Consider the following 18,286-nt stretch of genomic DNA (forward strand, 5'->3'; position numbering starts at 1 on the left):
TTATGAGTAAAAAAAGAACTCTCTTAACGTGTTACTCTTTAAAGACTTCAAACATTAAAAACAATACTTTCGTCCATTTAAAAGTATTTTATTTCTTTTTCTAGTCAAATGACTAGTTAACAAGCTCTAATTATACATGCTCTAATTATAAATCACTGCAGTAAGGACAATGAAAATAGGAGTTGATTTAGGTTATACAATATATACAGTTGCGCTGTAACTAGACAAAGTAATCAAGTGAATGAATTGAATATCATACATCTCAAATAGTATTCCAAGCTGCATATTATGTTACCCACCCCTTGACAGATCACATAGTAATTGTCTGTGCAGATATTCTGAGTCCATCCCTAGAAGTCAGATCTGATGGAAAATGGCATGCAAAAATGCCAGAATCCTGTATCTAAGTTAATGAAATGTAAACTTTAAATATAAATAGATATCTACAATGTTTTCCTTTCTCTCCGTTGCTTTTTTTTTTTTTTTTTAATTTGCAAAGAGCAAATAACTAGGAAAGGATGTTAGCAGGGAAGTTAATATAATTTCTTCTCTGGCAAGAGTAGTATTAATTACTCTACAATAGCACCACCAAATTGTAGATTGGAAAAATATTTCCTAGATCCTTATGTACCAGTGAACCTGACAGATAAGTCTGGGACTGGTGATAAGAACCAGCTGTAATTCCTTACATAGCTGGCACAAGCAGTCAGAAGGCTGATTGTAAGATGCAGATGCAGGAGGATTGTGGTAAAACAGACATAAGAAGTGCACTGTGCAAAATATATCTGTTTACTTTCTTAAATCTATGAAAATTAACTAAATGAAGGGTTTAAACAACTGAAGTTAACAGTTAGTGAAAACAGATGTAGTGCTTTAAAAAAAGCCTTTAATTACAGATCTACCATGTTTTTACTCAGAACTTTAAAAGACAAAAAACAATTGTCATACATCAAAAAACATTCCAGTTCTGTCTTCTTTTATAATAGCAACAAAAAATAAAATTCAACTTAAAAAAAAAACCCTAACAAACTCTACATTTGTAAGAGTCTTACCTAATAAAGACAGGCTGCTTCAATCAAATGTACCATAGTAACATATGCAATAAAAGCATTGTTGCCTCGCTTTCCAAGCCTATACTTAAATTTATCCCTTTACTTTTAGTAAAAATCCAAGTGGGCATTTTATGCCTATTTATTCTCTAGAGTGCCCAAATTCCATATTCCTACTATGAATCTTAGGCTCACAGTTACTAAATAGAGGTGTGACAGTCAAGTTCATTAAACTAATGAATTTGATTTTACCATATATAACCTAATCCCCCCACCCCCAGTAGCTTCAGTTTAAGAATGATAAGACGGACTTCAATAGTAAAACTGGGATGTGTTTGGGAGTTTTTATTATCTGGGACCTACAGATTTCCAATACGCTCGATTACAAACAATGAACTGATTAGATTTCAAGACAGTGTAACCACCATTTTTGGTATATTATATAAATACAAGACACTAAACTGAGCAAACATTCCCAGAAGCTAGAAAGGGAAGGCAAGTACACTTCAATAGGAAACAGCGAGTATGTGTCCACATGGGGTCTATGCCAGTGCTCTACCTGTGACGCGGGAGGGTCAGGAATGCAAATCCCAGAACCCCTAAAGCATATAAACTAGTTTATTTTAAAGAAGTGTTTTGCAATCCAGCATCCCATTTTTAACCAAATTCTGGAAACGCAGTTGTATATGACCTAGAACAGAGCGGACTATTACCATATGCTGGAATACACCATCAGCGGTTCTGTGAACTAGGATCGTTCACAACAGGCCACAAGCACACGCAGAATACAATGACAGCTGCATCCTCACAAATTAGGGCTGGCAAGTACGATGCTAAGGTGTAAGTTTTCAAGTTGCTTTAACTAAACACTGAGTGGATTTAAAAGGAAATATTTAAATGTATCTTTTTAAAAAATGTCCTTAAAGGTGAACTGATCGCATTTTGTCTAGGAAGTCCAGGGGATGGGTTACAGACTTCTAACGTAAGTTTACTCCGTTGTGCTGAGGATCACAGACTCCAGAACTGGAGCAAGGAAAGCAGGATGTCTTTCCAATACTAAAACATTTATTTGTACGTTCAGCTAATTCTGTACATTCAGGATCTTGATTATGTCATTAAAATAACTTTTCAGTTCACCTTTTAGGAAATTCAGGTTCTCCTAATAAAAGTATAGCAGTATTTCATGAAAACCACAAATTATAAAAACAATTAATTTATATATATAAATTGCCTTGAGTTTTAAAAACAGAACAGTGGCCTTATAGAATGTGGGCTACTGTACAGTTCAAGAAACTGGTTATCTTGTAAGAGTTTTGGTACCAACAACGAAACAGGAATATAACTGTTTAAAGATGTGTTTTTGTTCAGTAGTAATTTAGTCAGCAATAAAGTGCACAAATGATACGGGAAATGCTCCTTTGCGACTGGGATCTCCATCAATGTGGCCAATCTGAAATAAAAATTTAGGTTGTTATAAAAATTCTAAATGTTGGCAACTCTGCAGGACATTATAGCATTTTGAGGGGGGGGGAAAGATATGTTCTAAAGAATCTCTTTTGAGAAAGAATTAATTGGGTAAAGTATCTAAACTGTTTTTCCTTTTTTCTTTCACTACATTTCAAAACAGTATGTCCCTGATTCTGCCAGGAACTCCTGCTCGCGTGTGTCAGGTGTCTTCACAGAAGCACACTCCCCACTGGGTCCTGGTGTCTTGGGTGCAGGCATAACTGCCAGCCTCCCACTGCCTCCCACTTGCCTTTTTTTTTTGTTAAGGGGTGAAGAAACAGTGCCAGAAGTTTGTGAGCTGCAAAGTCACAGAAAGTGGCAAACGTGTGACTTGGCCCTATTTAAATGTAGTCAAGCATTTACGAAAGACTTCAGTAAATCCATTTATTTTTGCTCTGGGTAAATTATATAAATTATGCATCAAGTATGATTTCAACAATGTAAGTTACATAGGTAAATAAGTCTAAAAGAAAATCACCAAAGTGTAAGTGGTTGGGGCTAAGATTATGGGCAGCATTTACCTTTTTCTTTACACCTTTCTGTATTTTGCACAACTTTTGAATCAACAGTTTGGGTGACTGTGCATGCTGTCAGGCTGCAGCCCTATCCTTCATGGTGGCTTGTACAAAAGTGTGAAAGCCAGATCTGCCTTAGATCCTGGGTGTGCAGGCAGCTGCACAGGGAGTGAGTTCAGGCCCTCACCCCCATTGGTGCAGGCTGGGCACTCACTGCCTCACCGGGGCTGGCCACACAGCAGGAGCTCAGTGAGCCGAGGCCCCGTAGGCTGCCAGAACTAGGGCACCGGGAGCAGCGGCCCCCTTTACTGCCTGTGATACACGTAGCAAGACTGATGGAGGCAGTTCTGGACTAATAGACATGTTAATCCTTTAAGGGGGGCCATGGAAAGACTCCAGAATCCGGCCGTGCCAGAGTTAGTGTTGTGAAACACCAAATTCACAAGGGTCCCAGAGGCAGAGAGTCTACAGTTCATGCAGGTGGGAGGCCCACTAGGCGTCCAGACTGACACGGCTTGCACTCAGTAAAGCACAGCCACCTCCACGAGTCCTGTTCACATCACCATGACATACATGAACTATTTGAGTCTGGGCTCAGTCTGCAGAGCCAGGCCATGTCTGTTGTGTGGCAGGCACTGCCAGATGCTTTGTGTACACTCCTCCTGCGTTCCTTAATCCTACCGACTTCACTTCATTACAGCTGCCTCTCAGCAGGGGCTGCCTCTCAGCAGGGGCTGCCTCTCAGCAGGGGCCTCCTGCATGGTCTCTACACCGGTGCTGTGGCGACCTTTCACAGGCAGATGGCTATGGCTTAGTGACATAACAGCTTGTCCATGGTCACCCAGCCTGCAAGTGCTGAGTCTGGACTCTCAGGGTCACAGGGAAGTGCCATGCTCATCTCACGAGTGCCCACCTGGAGGTCACAGCTCCTTTCAGGACTAAGACTGACACCCAGGCACCCTGGCCCCAGGTCACTCTATGCCTTAATCCACCAAACAGGTAGCTCAGGGAGGACGGTATCACTTACAAAACAAGGCCTCAAACTCGGCCCTCCTGTCAGACCCTCAAGGGCCCTCTGGAAACAGCAGCTCAAGTGGCCTGCCCCCCCCGAGGAAAGACCCCCAAGCCCAGGATGAATCAGGCCCACCCAGAAGTGAGCACACATGGGTAAGACATCTGAGGCTAGTACGGGCGGAGCAGCCAGCAGGCCTGAGAGCTGGGCAGGGAGGGCCGCACCCGGACCGACCCTCAGGCCAGGGGGTCAGGGCCAGCTCCGCCCCTCCCAGGCCTGTGCCAGGACCAGCCCCGACTTACCCACCACTCCTGGTCCTCTTCCCCGTCCACGATGATCACGTCCCCCTCGGAGAACGTCAGCTCATCTGGGTTGTCAGCCACGCAGTTATAGAGGGCTCTGACCCGCTTGGGCTTCAGCTTGCTCTGGGGACGGGAGGGCCGGAGGTTGGTGTGGCAGGGAGGTACTGGTCCCTGAAGCAGGGGACCACTTTGCTTTTGACTGGTCCCAAGTGTCCCGACCACAGGCCTGGGAACCCACAGATGTGAAAATGGGGCGGGTTAGTGTAGCTCAGGGGCCAGGGGCTCTTCTAGGAGGAGGCCGGAAGACAAAAGCTAAGGGGTCCCTGCCGGGTGCAGAGAGCAGGGAGCACGCAGCTCAGGGTGCGGTGGGGTCTATCCTGGGCTGGGCTGGGCTGGGCTGGAGGCCGAGCCCACCAGCTGGCGAGCTCTGGGGTCATGTCCTGCCCAGATTCAAACCAGGTATCTGGGAGGAAGCCTCCTGCCCACCAGCGAGTGGAAGAGAGAATAACCCGCCGTGCTGGCCAGAACAGAGGCGGAAAAGGGGGACTCGTCCACTTACTGTCTGCGACTTCCTGGGCATGGGCGCTGGGGGCTGCAGGACCACGGTGCTGGACAGAAGACCCAGAGCTTCTGTTCCAGAGAGATCCGCTGCTTTAGGGCCAAAATAAATCAATTTTACAATATTCCCCTCAGTCATGACCATGAGATATGAACAATATAAAAGCTACAGGGTTATATCTGAAAGGCGAGCGCCCTGAGACCGATCTGTTGAGGGAAAAGTTCCTCACAGGCCAGGCCAGAGAACCTCGGGAGTCCGTGCTGCTTTTGCAGAGTATCCCAGGTGTGCATGTGTCAGCACGACAGGTGCTGGCACCTCCTCCACCGGCGTTCAGATGGCTCCCAGGGCCTCCCTGCTCACCCCCATCAGCAGAAGGGGGCAGGACCGAGCAACCCCAGGAGAGAAGCGTCAGCAGCTCTGAGGGGGCAGGGTGGCCGCTGAGTGCAGGACAGCTGAGCCCTGATACAGGGTTGACTGCAGCTGGGAACACCCACGTTGTCCCTACAGACCAGGTGTGGAAAAAACCCCAGTTCCAAATGAAATCATTACCAGGTCCTCTTGGTTGGCCTTTGTGGATCAGCGGGGTCGACCTGTCAGCTCTATAAAGAAGGAGAAATAGATTTACTGATGTCTGAGGCCTGAAAGGCATCTGCCCCTACCTCGCCCTGTTAAAAAGGGACCATCTGTGTTCAAGCTGCAAACAGGTCAGTGGATTTTATCAACTGTCATTCAATTACCTCTTTTTGAGAGGCTCAGAGGACAGTGCTAGACCCAAGGTTCCCAATACAAGCAAGGCTCTTCCCTGTCTGTGTAGGTCTGCAGGTGATGACCCAGTCCAGGGCCGGAAGCTGGGTACCAGCCACTGGCTGTGCTTCCAATGAGCTCAGCCCTTCCCCGTGGTCCCTTCCCTGAGTAAGGGTGGGGCTGTTCAGTTCCGGGGCCCTGATGGCTCTGCCAGGACCTGCCCAGGCACTATCGGTCAGCATCACCCACACCTCTGTACTCCTGCTGCTTCTCCTGCCTGTGCTCATGTCTCAGGCCTCACCCAGGAGCCTTTGGGCCCAGCACATCCCAGAGCCACAGGAAGAAACACAGGTAAGGGAGTCAGTTCTCAGGGCTAGCAGACAGGGGTCTGTTGACTCAGACTTGCCACTTGGCAGACCTGAATAAACGGGTTCCTGTGAGTTGGCATTTTCATCTGCAAAAGGTATGACACCAGTTCTGTCATCTCTCAAAATGAGGACAAGTGACAGTGTTTGTGAAGAGCCAAGAGAGAGCTCCATCTCGAGTTCCCTGGTGAACCTTACTGCAGCCGGCCCGGAGCCAGGGACACTCCCGGGGCTGACACATGCCAGGGCTGGGGGGCAGGAGAGGACGACTGGGGGAGAAGCACAGCAGGACACTTGGCTCAGCCCACTTCTGCCTGAGCACTTCCTTTGAAGCCCTGGGTGAACCGCTGAGGGCCCTTAGAGCTCAGTCTCAGAACGAAGGTGAGGAAAACACAGCACTGATTTGTTCATATTTTCAAGGAGCCAAAAAGGCATAGCAAGTGAAGGCCCTGCCAACCTAACCGGTCTCTCCATCTGATTCCCAGCAGTGCTGAGACAGAAATCAAGCCGACTGCAGGCCCCCTCACCGTCAGCCACCCGGCCGCAAAGGCTCATGAGACAGCCTGATACTCTTGAGACGCCAGGCAGCAATCTTTTTCTTTAAAGGGCCAGACAGTAAACGTTTTAGGCCGTGTGGTTATAAGGTCTATGATGTGACTACTCAACACAGCCACCACTGCGTGAGAACAGCCATAGGTAATGCGCAAACAAACAAGCATGGCTGTGTTCCAGTAACACTATTTATGGGCACTGAAATCTGAATTCCATATATTTTCACATCATGAAATACTGTTCTTTTGCTTTTTTCTGACCACTTAAAAATAAAAAACCATTCTTAGCTCATGGGCCATACAAAACAGGCGGTAGGCTGGATCTGACCTGTGGGCAAGGTCTGCCAACTCCTGCTCAAGAGAACACATGTGAAATTCCAGATTTGCGCCTGGGACACAGAGGGGTGGGGTGCTTCCTGTACAAAGAGGACGCTCTGGTGAATCTCTTGAAAAAAGAGCGGTGACGACATGCTTCCATCCACCTAAACTTATCTTGGAGCGACCCCAACATCATCTGCTTGCCTCTCCCCACTGTTCCTTTCAGCCAGAGATGAGAGGCATTGGTTCCATGGAACAGAGATGACCAGGTAGGACTGTCCTGGAGAGGGCACTCATCTGGCAGCCCAGTGAGAACTCAGTCCTGAGAACCAAGGGAGCAGCAGGAGGCCTCTGAGTAACTGGACAGAATGGGCCTGGCATGTGGCACAGCACCCACAGATCTCAGGGCTCCCCAGTGGCTGCTGGCACCAGCTGGGTCCCATCAAGAACTTCAACGCATGGTTTGGTCTCTTACAGCAGCTCAGAAGAAGTGAATCTGAGGGTGTCACAAGGGAAGAGAAGCAAGCTGAAGCATGGCACAGACATCAGGAACTGAGAGAGAGAGGCACAGCCTGCAGCCCTTTAACACAGACTTGAGAGCATAGTCCTTACAGCCTAACTCAGGAACTGATCAGGTTTTGTACACACTGTTTAACAACATCAAGGCAAGGACACGATGTTTTGTTTTAGAAAAAGACCTTGTAAAGCAGCATTAGACAGGTAGAGAACCCCAGACTTGAGGGAAAAGCCTCTAACAGAAGTGAAAACAAAGTGAAAAACAAGGAAGAAACAAGTCATGCAGAAAAGCAAAAGCTAATAAAATAAATGAACACCCCTCCCAAGCCCATTATTAATCTGCGATGAGAGAAAATGATCCCATGAAACAAATTAGATGCTATTAACTTGAAAATTATTTAACAGCAGGAATTAAAAAATCAGCGAAAGAACTGGAAGACAAAATCGAGAAACTCTCCCAGAAAGTAGATTTAAAAAGCAAGTAAGCAAGGAACAATGCCAGAAAGGGAAACTAGAAAGCAGCAGAGCTGGCCCCTGTCTGGAGCCGCAGCGAGCAGGCTGCCCAGCGGGGGCTGCACTTCCAGCCCTGGCCTCTAGGTGGGGCCATGGGACTGGCTCCCATCAAAGGAGCAGAGGCATCCCTGAGGTTAGCTGGCCTCCCCAGTCTCTTTCCCTCGGGAAGTCACCCCAGGCCCAGGAGATAAAGACGGTGGAGCCAGAAGTAGAAGAGGTCTGAGTCTCCGACTCACCCCAAAGGACTGCTGTACAAGCAAGAATGTGGATACCCAGCCTTTTGTGGGCAAGAAGTGAACCTCCGTATGTTGAAGCACTGAAATTCAGCGGTGGGCTGCTAGAGAATTTAGCCAACCCAGTAGAAACAGAAAAGATGATTCACGTAGAGCAGAGGCCAAGGGGGTCTGAATTATATTCAAAGAATAGAAAAAAATAACAGTTATAGACATTTAAAAAAATCAATGCCATTTCTGAGAACTGAATGATGTAGTTTATATCCTGAAAAGGCCCCATTATCTACCTGGTGGCACAAATGAAAACAGACCAAGCCTAGGGACTCATCCTGAGCAGGAACAAGAGGCCTGATGGGTACATGAGTGGGACTAGGAAGGCATCTGCCTGACTGGGGACAGGGTGGCCTGGTGGAGGAGTGAGAGCACCAGCAGGCTGAGGAAGGCCCTCCATGTGGGGTCCCAGGTCTCGGCAGGCAGAGGTGGCTTCTGCACAGAGGAGGTGGGGGCAGACAGGTGAGATGGTTCCTAAGGTACTGACCAAGCAAGTAAACAGGGGAGCCAGGTATATCACCATCAGAACAGGGACTAACAGATACAGAGAGGGAGAGAATCAGAGTGAACCCTACAATGTGATTAAAACATTGCCCCCAAATCTTTACTGAGAGCTGGAGTCTGTGACCACCTGGTGCCACTGCACTGCCCTCACCCCACCTCCGGCCCGGTCTGGGCTCTGCCGCTCCCTGACCAGTAACATATTGCTTCATGATGCCCTGCCCAACTCCAGAGCCAGGCCTATCTCTTAAGCTTGTTCCTGATTCCAGTTACCATGAAGTGAGGAAGCCCTCATCACACAGAGAGGCCACATTCATGCAAGTACTCCATCTAACAGCCGCAGGCGGGGTTCCAGCTAACACCAGCATCAGCCACCAGAGTGGAGGGCAGAGGCCTCTGACACCAGCCTGCAGCTGAAGGGTCACTTTCTGTGTCAAACCGGACCTAGCCTTTGAGTCTTTTCAGCTATGGCCCAAGAAATCCTAATAAAACGGTCGTGTCTTCTAGCAGTAAGGTTTGGTGTGGTTTGTTTCTACAATAATTTAAATGAAGACAGTGTGAACTTATGGATTTCAATATAGATAGAGATAGGGATATAAATATGTTTATATGTGTGTATATGCATGGATGATTATGTATGTGTGTGTGTATCCCTAGTTCTGACCACTCAGAGGGCTGGTCTGGGAGCAGTGACACTCCAACAGCAATGAGCACACAAAGCATCCAGATCTCGGCTTCTAAATATCACTGCCACTAACAGGAATCATTTTCCATGGTAAGAATCCAGACTGTGAGCCATGGATGGGATCCCTTTGCAGTAAAGGGTGTTATTTGAACAAGTAGATAAACTTGAATGGGGTCTGGAGACTGGAAGTAGTAGTGTATACATGTTAATTTCCTGATTTTACTGGTTGTATTATGAAGGAGAATGTCCTTGTTTGATGGAAATACAGGCCCCACATTGCAGAAGGTCCAAGTATGCTCAATAACCTTTTGAGTAAGCAACAGAACTCAGAGGCCTTGTGTCCTGAGGACTTTAAATAACTCCAAATCCCAGTGTCTGTGCTAAAGAGAATCTAAGTTCATTATGTGGATATAAGATATGCATTTGTATGAAATGTTACAGTTTAAAATTTTTTGATAAATTATTTTTAAGACACCTGAAGCCTGATGAATTAGTTATGTAACACTTGATTCCAGATGTTACAGTGGTAGAAACGCTGGAAATTTCAGATGTTCATACAGAAATCTCAGCAGAATAATAAACGGGGCCATTGCCACTGGGAAGTTCCTTGGGGGCAGGAAGCAGGGGGATGCCGATCTGGCCAGGCCCTGGGAAGGACTCTGAAGAGGGGTGGTTACCCTGGAGTGGGCCTCTTCTGAGGGAGGCGGCTGGGCGGCTGTGGCGGCAGGGGTGGGGGGGCAGCTTTGCTCAGTGGGGTCCCAGGCTGGGCCGGCTTGCCCTGCTGGCTCAAGGCTTCTATCACACTGGGTGTTTTTGCTACTGGAGGGGGTGGTGTGGGAGCCGAGGGATCTGTGGGGAGAGAAAAGGAGAGAAACACGGGTCAGAATTCAGGTGTCAACATGCCCAGCCTTCTCACCAAGGCTCTTCCCATAAGGACTTTTTTTTCCCGTCACTATTTCATAAAGGAAAAAACTACTCTCATTGAAGATTTTCAGGAAACAGTATTGGCGGGGAGACCCTCCAAGCCTCTCGTTAGGAGTAAAATGGTTCTCTGAGCCCGGGTGTATTTTCTCAGCAGTGGGGAAGCCAACAGTTTTCTGCTCTCCACCCTGAGACCTGGCAAAAGAGCAGCAGGAGGCTGACAGGCGGGTCTGGCGCAGTCCTGCCAGGGGCCCCGCCATTTCCCAGGAGGTGGTGAAGAACCGACTGTGAAGGCTCCACAGGCTGGAAGTTGGGGAGGAGGAAGGGCTCATCGTTCTCTACATTTGACAGGCGAGGAGGATGAGACTCGAAGACGGCAGCCCTCACCAAGGGTTCCAGAGCTGGCAGGCCTAAGACAGGGATCTGGACCTCAGGGCCCTGCTTCGCCCCCTCGCCCTCCCTAAGCGTCCAGCTTCTCGGCCTTGTGTCCTTCCTGCAGCGGCAGCCTGCCTCAGGACAGGGCACGACACCCAGGGGCAGGCGGCTCCTCTCCCAGGCCTGCCACCGGCTGAGGAGGGCTCCTTGTTTCCTTTTTCTGCTTTAAAGGAAAAGTCAGAAGGCCGACTCCAGCATGCGGACCTACAGCCCCAGACGACGGGCAGCACAGGGACTTCTGGGACCTGCTGTGCCCCCGACTCGGGGATGCGCCAGGCCCCTTGCTGTCTGACTCGGAGGTGTGTGGGCTGGGCACCCCCTGCTCCACCCCAGCCTCTGGAAGACCCTCCCAGACCCTCTTCCCTGCTCTGAAGGCGGGCAGGAAAATCCTGGGCAACTCTCTCAATGCTCAGTGCTTTCAAAACAAACCCAGAGCGGCAGAGCAGGAGGGGGACACAGGGGCACCCGGGGCCTGCCTCCTTGACCCAGGAGAAAAGCCCCTGCTCCAGCCCCCTCCCCTGGGTTCTGGCACTTCTACCCACATGTTGACACTGAAGAAAAACACATACCAGATCATACTTCAAATGACTGTGCCGAAATATTAAGAACCATCAAGTGGCCAAAGGGAATGAAGCCCTGCGCCAGGGCATGAAAGGAGGAAGTATTTCCGAAGTGGTTGGGAAGACAGAGGGAGAGTGAGGGGCCCCCGCAGGTGGGCTGCGACAGATGGGTGTGCAGCTGGGGGCGAGGCGGGTGGGGGGCGGGAACACACAGCGCCGGGCTCCTGACCAGGGGGCACGCGGCTCCACAGCGCTCTCCCCACGTGGCTGCCGAAGGCACCCCCAAGCCATCCAGATCTACAAAGCCCACCGGCAAGGAAGGAAGAAGGAAACAACGTACTGGTAGATGTCACTCGAAGAGGGGGCAGCGGTGGATGGACAGCTGGCGGATCTGACGAAGATCGCTGCCGGCTTACGCCGTCCACACCTACAGAGTTTGTCTTCCACAGGGCGTTAGCTGAGGAGGCTGTCTGAACTGTTCGCGCACACACATGCACACACACACATGCACGCACAAGCAGAGAACAGAAACAGAAACAGAAACAGAACACTGCATTATTGTCCTCTCCCTTATAAAATGGTATGGTCCTTCTAGAATAGCCTTAAGACCAAAAATAGAATGATTTTTTAAAATTCTTGTCTCTGGTATCTGGAAGAGATGATACACACCAAAACAATGATGCTTCTGGAAATTCCCAGCTGTTTTTCTCAATCATTCTGACTTTACTTCTCAAAATACAGTTTGAAGAGGGAAATGAGTAATGACAATGACATGTCCTGAGCACTGCCCTTGGGGTCCTGAATGTACGCTTGTCTCTCCCACCTGTAAATCCTCCCCCAGGGGTGTGGGTCACTGCCTCGCACAGGGGGAACCTGTCCCAAGAAGACAGAGCCCGGGGAAGGGAGGGTGCACATCAGAGGCATCAGGTGGAAGGCTCTCTCCCACCTCCTGCTGACACATCTGCGGGCTAAGTTGGCACCCAGCAGGCTCAGGTGACACTCAGGGAGATGGTGCTGCCCTGGTCACAGTCTTCTGCCCCACAAAGCTCTGTGCTCTAGCTCCTTGAGCAGCATCTGCTCAGGCACTAGAGTGACTGTGTCTGAGGCTGTGCAGGGCCCACACAGAGGGTCAGGCCTGGAGATGGAAATGGGCCACATGGCAAAAACAGGCCCCAGGGACCAGGGGAAGCCTTTGTACTTCTCTGCCCTGGCGCAGGGCAGGACAATGTCGGCTCCCTTTTCTATTTGTGGTGTGGGGACTCTGCTGAACCAAGTACAGACTAGACAGAGAACAAGGGAGACCCTCCGGGCAGCTGGCAGGGAGGAGGCACCATCTGAATCACCAAAGGAAGACATGGGGCCGACCCTGCAAATGGTGAAGAGAAACAGGAGGAAAAAACCCCGAACCCTCTCATTCTAAGACCTCAGGAAAACAAGAATAAAGATGAACAGTGTTCCATTCCTTTTATTTGAACCAACAGAGCAAAAGAAAACCTTTTCTCATGTGACAGAGTCTGTAAAAGTCACCAAAGAGAGTGGAGGTGACCAAATCATTTTAGCTCCTGACTGACAAAGTTAATACATGCACACAGGATGTGGGAGGGGCTGGGAGAAGGCAGTGAGGCCCCCAAGGACTGACCACAGCTTCTGCCCTGGGCCCCCAGCATCCCCGGTGAGGGTGACAAGGGAGGAGGGGCAGCCTCTGTACCTGCTCAGGGACCTCCTCATCAAGCCAAGACGTGGCACAGCCGGGGAGGCAGGCACTGGTGCGGTGGGAACTGCGGAGCAGCCGAATGGGCTACCTCGGGGGCTTAGCTGGTGTGCACCTGCTCTCCTGGGGGTCTGCTCCCGAGGGGTATGATTCAGTGGCCCAGACAACAGGCTCATTGGCCTTCTCTTGGCCTCGCTGAGTGCCAGGGGCAGAGCTGCACGGGAGGGTCTGCGAGGCACCGGGGTGAGAGCGGTAGAGGGGCCCGGCCCCACTGTGAGCACAGACCTGGTGTGATGGCACGCTGCTGCAAGTGCTCACTGCCACCCACCTCCGCTGCCCTCCCAGAAAGCCCTGCTCGCAGGCCGTCTCCGCCCTGGCTCTGGGACCACCAGCAGCCTCCAGCCCCTGTAGTGCCCGGACAACATGGCCTGGTAGACTCCTGCCCTACTTTCCCACAGGAAGCCCTCTGGAGGCCACTGGCCCCGCCAGCAACCCGAGCCCAGAGCGGAGCTGGCCATCGCTGGACCTCTCTTCAAGGAGGACAATGGCCAGCTGGTCTTCAGTGTTGGGCAAATTACTTGACTTTGGGGGGTTTCAGTTTCCATTTTTATAAAAACAAATGACAGCTCCTGTTGAGTCCCACTTGTATGTTGTGAGTGAGTAAGTGCAGCAAGCTGTGGCACTCCAGGCTCCGCGGGAAGGCGGGACAGGAGCCTGCCGGGCCATGCTGTTCAGGTGCCACAGGGGCTGTGGACTGCTGGTGGTCACAGAGCCAGGGCGCAGACTGCCTGTGAGCAGGGCTTTCTGGGAGGGCAGCGGAGGTGGGTGGTGGTGAGCACTTGCAGCAGCATGCCATCACACCAGGTCTGTGCTCACAGTGGGTGCCTCGCAGACCCTCCCATACAGCCCTGCCCCTGGCACTCAGTGAGGCCAAGAGAAGGCTGATGAGCCTGTTGCCTGGGCCACTGAATCATACCCTCAGGAGCAGACCCACAGGAACTGCTTTGTAATTTTATAATTAGGCTGAGCATAGTTCCTCAAATTAGCATCCTTTTATCCTTCATTTCATGGGGAACCTAGAGATAAGAGATAATCCCAGGTGCCACACACTGGCAAGTACAGGCCAGGGAGAAACAGACAAGGAAAGCATGCAGGCCAATGGAGGGGTTGTGAGCAGTGAGAAGGAAAGGCACCGAAGGTGTGCAGGAAACAACTCAGGGAATAGCGTCGTGAGTGGGCCCGTCATCTCAGGCCTACCTGGTGGCATCCCCGCATTCCCTGAATCACGCAGATGCCACCCCTCTGCCCAGAACAAGAATAAAGTCAAGATACTCCACCACCATTCATCATCCCAGAAGGGAATTACTTTAGGAAGCAAACAATCTAACTATAAAACAGAAGAACCAGATGAAAGAACCATCCTGATGCCGGCTCAGGTGTCGTCTGGGGGCAAGGCGACCAAACTTCCCAAAGAAAAACCCCAACAACAGCCCTTGTGCACTGGCAGGGCCACCACAACTCTGTACCTTTGGCAATGTTCCTCGGGGGGAGTGGGGGGACACTGGCACTGCTGGGGGCCACAGGTTGCGTGGGCGGAGGGCTGCCGCTCAGGATGGCTCCATACGTCTCGTTCTGCAGGATGCTGGGCATGAAGCTCCTCTGTTTGTCTTTGGCCAGGCTGGCGGCATCTCTGGCCAAAGACACGGCATTAGACTGCAGCTGGTTGGACCCCAGGTAGAAGCTGACAGGCCGGTCTTCTCGCCGACTGGGACTGGGCTGCAGAGGGGTGTGAAGTGCAGACACACTGACCTCCTGGTCACAGCGTTCAGTCTGCTGGTGACCACTTCCCATAGCCCACTTCTACAGCCTGGTGCGTCTGTGGCTCTCAACTGTCACATGAGAGCTGCAACTTACAGCTCAGTCTATGTCTCTTAGTGGAAACACATACACTCACCCCCAAAAAGCCATGATTTCTAATCTACAATTCTCCATTCTGTGAAGGATTTAAAACAAGCTATTTCACCTTTACTAGGCAGAATGATTGTAACATAGCTCTGCATTTTCACTATATTTCTCTTCACATACATGATTCCTTAGATGACAGGACAGTACAGCCGCTCTGGGCACCTAGCTGCCATTGATTCCCCAACAGCTAAGCACTGAATTCAGGGCAGATCAATGCTTTCTTTCCATTACGAGCTGGAACTCTTGAAATTCCTCTAAATCAGGGGTCAGCAAACCATGGCCCCTGGGCCATCACCTATTTTTATAAATAGAATTTTATTAGAATACAGCCATGCCCAGTCATTTACATATTGTCTATGACTGCTTTCAAGTCACCATGGCAGAGCTAAGTAGTTGCAACAAAGACTTATATTTTAAGCCCATAAGCCTAAAATATTATATGGCCCTTTCAGAGTTTGCTGACCCTTGTTCCACCTGACAGTCATGTGTATTGAATCATGACTCAGGGAAATTAGATCTAATTCCCATTTCAAATGTCAGCTTCATTATAACAGCTATGATCTTGACCTAGTTGCTTATCCTGGCTGACCCTACTTCTCACCTGTTAAATGGGTACAACTGTAACTGCTTGTCTAGCACAATGCCAGGAGCTTGGCAGGCATCAGCATCAGCTGTCGCACCCACCCTCCCCTCATAGGACCACTTGCCCAGTCGAGGCTCTGGCCAATGAGACGGTCAAGTCCAGCTCAGGTGTGCAGAATGTATGGCTGGTGGCTCTTCACACACAGTATTAAAGTCTAACATCACCCAGGGCCCTGTGAGCTGCCCATACCCACCACTCTCTGCTGGCCAGAGTCAGTGGGTGAGTGTTAGCACGTGCTGGGGATTCTCATGTGGTCTGTGCCCTCTGCTGAGTCGCTGCCCCTGACGAATGTGGCAAGTGCCTGATGAGGAGGCACCACTCTGGGGCAGCTGCTCACACTTCCTCCTCTGTTTAAGGTAGGTAAGCATAAAGGGAGCCAGCTCTTCTCCCACTGATAACACTTTATAGCTGACTTAGTGAAGAAGTTTCTTATTCTAAGAAATAGTAAGTATAGATATTAACTGCTCCATAAACAAGGATAGTCCAATAGGCTTCAGAAATGCCACACACACACACACACACACACACAGACACACACACACACACACACACACACACATACATATATAGCTAGACATCCTCAATATACATCAGGTTACTAAAGTCCCACAAAAATAAAAAACTTTACATGACATTCCCCATTAATTTCATAGTGGTTGGGAGTGTGGGCTTTGGAGTCTGTCTGCTTGATTCTGCCTCTCAGCTTGAGACTGGTGTTCAGGTGGCAGCCTTCCAGGGGACCCCAAGCATGCTAAGAGTATCATCAGAAGGGAGCTGGACTTGGAGGCAAACGCCCTCAGGCCTGATCCAGACCAGCCTTTCAATAGCACGTCACTGCAAGAAGTCAATCTCTCCTGAGGCTTCAGCGACCCTATCTGATAAAGGAAAGAGTTGGACCAACGAGCTCTAAGGGTCTGTTTAGGATTTCAGTTGAGGTTGTAAGATCAGCTAGGTGAACATGATCACCAATACTGGGGGAAACCTGGCTCCTTATCACAACATCCACAGTGAATGAGCTTCCTCTAAAACCCACCAGTCAAAGGCCCTTTCCTTCATACAAAAGATAAGCAGCTACCTATGATTACATAACTCAAAGCCCTTTAAATTAACATGTATAGGAGCTGGGAGACAGGAGGCATTTTGTGGGAAGTTTGAAACCAAAACCTACTGATATCTATGGAAGCAAAAAGTAAACTCTTTCTTTTCTACAAAACAGCTTTCTGCTCTGATTACAGGCTAGGGCCCACATTGCTCTGAATGAAGCTTGTCATAAAACTCCTAACGTTTTACAACCTGGCACAGACCTGCAATTTCTCATCCACATCATCATCACTTTCATCCAGGTCTTCATGGAGCAATCGCCATTCATATTCGACGTGCACGTGGGAATTAAACCTTCCAGATAAGGCTTGGGTCAGCTGAGGAGAACAAAAGATTGTCGGTGATGCTGCTCAGGCACTCAGCCACCTGCAGCGGGCATCTCCCCAGTCATACAGAAGACAGCAGGCAGCGGCACAGGGAGGTCAGGAGCCCTGGCTGGGGAGGCAGAGACACCGCACCTTCGTTCAAGTCCAGCCAATTTAAATCTCTGGGTCTCAGGTTAAGACCCTCTCCCTAATTCACAAATGACCTTATAACTCAAACCTGATAACTCCCATTAAGTGCTCTGTACATCTACGGTGTGCAGGCAAGGGATATATGAGATCCAAAGGATGACGGTCAGCCTGTGGGTACCAACAACTGCACACGGACACAAACTCAACCTATGGAGAATAAACATGTCCACTAAATGTTAACCCAGCCTTTTTTGACCAGCATGAGAGAATGATGTGGACAACTATTTTTTCAAGGAATGTAGATAGCTAATTCCATTCTAGATGCATAGGTGAGAAGTTAATTCATTAGATAAAGTGGGTGTCTTAGCACCCATTAAAGCTTAATTTTCTCCATAGCCAGAGAGCAGCTGTGTGACCTTGGACAAGTTACTTGACCCTTCTGTGCCCATTTCCTCATTTGTAAAATAGGGATAGTAGTAGAAACCATGGGATAAGGTAGTTATCAAGATTAAAGTGCTTAGACTAGTACCTGTTACTTACCCTACATGTCTTCAGCAGTCACTATGAATAGTTGTACTTATTGAACACTTACTATGTGCCCACTGCTTTACAGAGCTCAACAATAATTATGCCACAACCTTGCACAGTGATAGGGCTGACTTCACCATACAAATCAGGGGGTCCCAGTGGAAAGAGCTGGCCTGACTTTGCCAAGTCACAGCATTCTGCAAGCCCACGTCTGCCTGACCTGGTGGGCTCTGTCCACTGGCCACCCTGCTGCTGCTTCTAAAATGGGAAAATATGGTGCAGAATGACCCCAGTGATTTGGGGATAGGGAATAAAACCAGAAGTCCAGCTGTGGCGAACTTCTACATAGAGGTGAGCCAACAGCTCATAGATTCCAGAGAATAGCCAAAGTGGTGGCAACCTCCTGGCCTCTGCTCCACAGCCCCAGATCACACAGGCTGATACCAACATGGCCAACCAGCAAATACTGACTTGGGTTGCAAGTGTGACTATCAGAGTGGTGGTCACCTCCTCTCTAGAGACTCCCCATTACACTTTCTCCAAGTCT

At 49.5% G+C, this 18,286-nt stretch overlaps 1 protein-coding gene across 4 annotated transcripts in view; it reads right to left on the reverse strand.

The window, feature by feature from the left end:
- Window positions 1–419: 419 nt before the first annotated feature.
- ASAP2 (ArfGAP with SH3 domain, ankyrin repeat and PH domain 2) overlaps window positions 420–18,286 on the reverse strand; it is a 161,752-nt gene continuing 143,885 nt past the window's right edge. Inside the window, exons 21-28 of one of the 4 annotated variants that reach the window (XM_036881887.2) lie at window positions 16,960–17,073; window positions 14,574–14,823; window positions 11,677–11,811; window positions 10,098–10,269; window positions 5,493–5,542; window positions 4,944–5,032; window positions 4,385–4,507; window positions 420–2,499 (exon numbers count right to left, since the gene is read on the reverse strand). In XM_036881887.2, the coding sequence (XP_036737782.2) occupies window positions 2,425–2,499; window positions 4,385–4,507; window positions 4,944–5,032; window positions 5,493–5,542; window positions 10,098–10,269; window positions 11,677–11,811; window positions 14,574–14,823; window positions 16,960–17,073 (1,008 nt within the window). In that variant the 3' untranslated portion in view covers window positions 420–2,424. Of the gene's footprint in view, window positions 2,500–4,384; window positions 4,508–4,943; window positions 5,036–5,492; window positions 5,543–10,097; window positions 10,270–11,676; window positions 11,812–14,573; window positions 14,824–16,959; window positions 17,074–18,286 lie in introns of all 4 variants that reach the window. The other 3 variants (XM_036881886.2, XM_036881890.2, XM_036881889.2) reach the window with 3 other exon arrangements.

Source organism: Manis pentadactyla, chromosome 2, assembly GCF_030020395.1.
Source record: "Manis pentadactyla isolate mManPen7 chromosome 2, mManPen7.hap1, whole genome shotgun sequence".
Lineage (NCBI taxonomy): Eukaryota > Metazoa > Chordata > Mammalia > Pholidota > Manidae > Manis > Manis pentadactyla.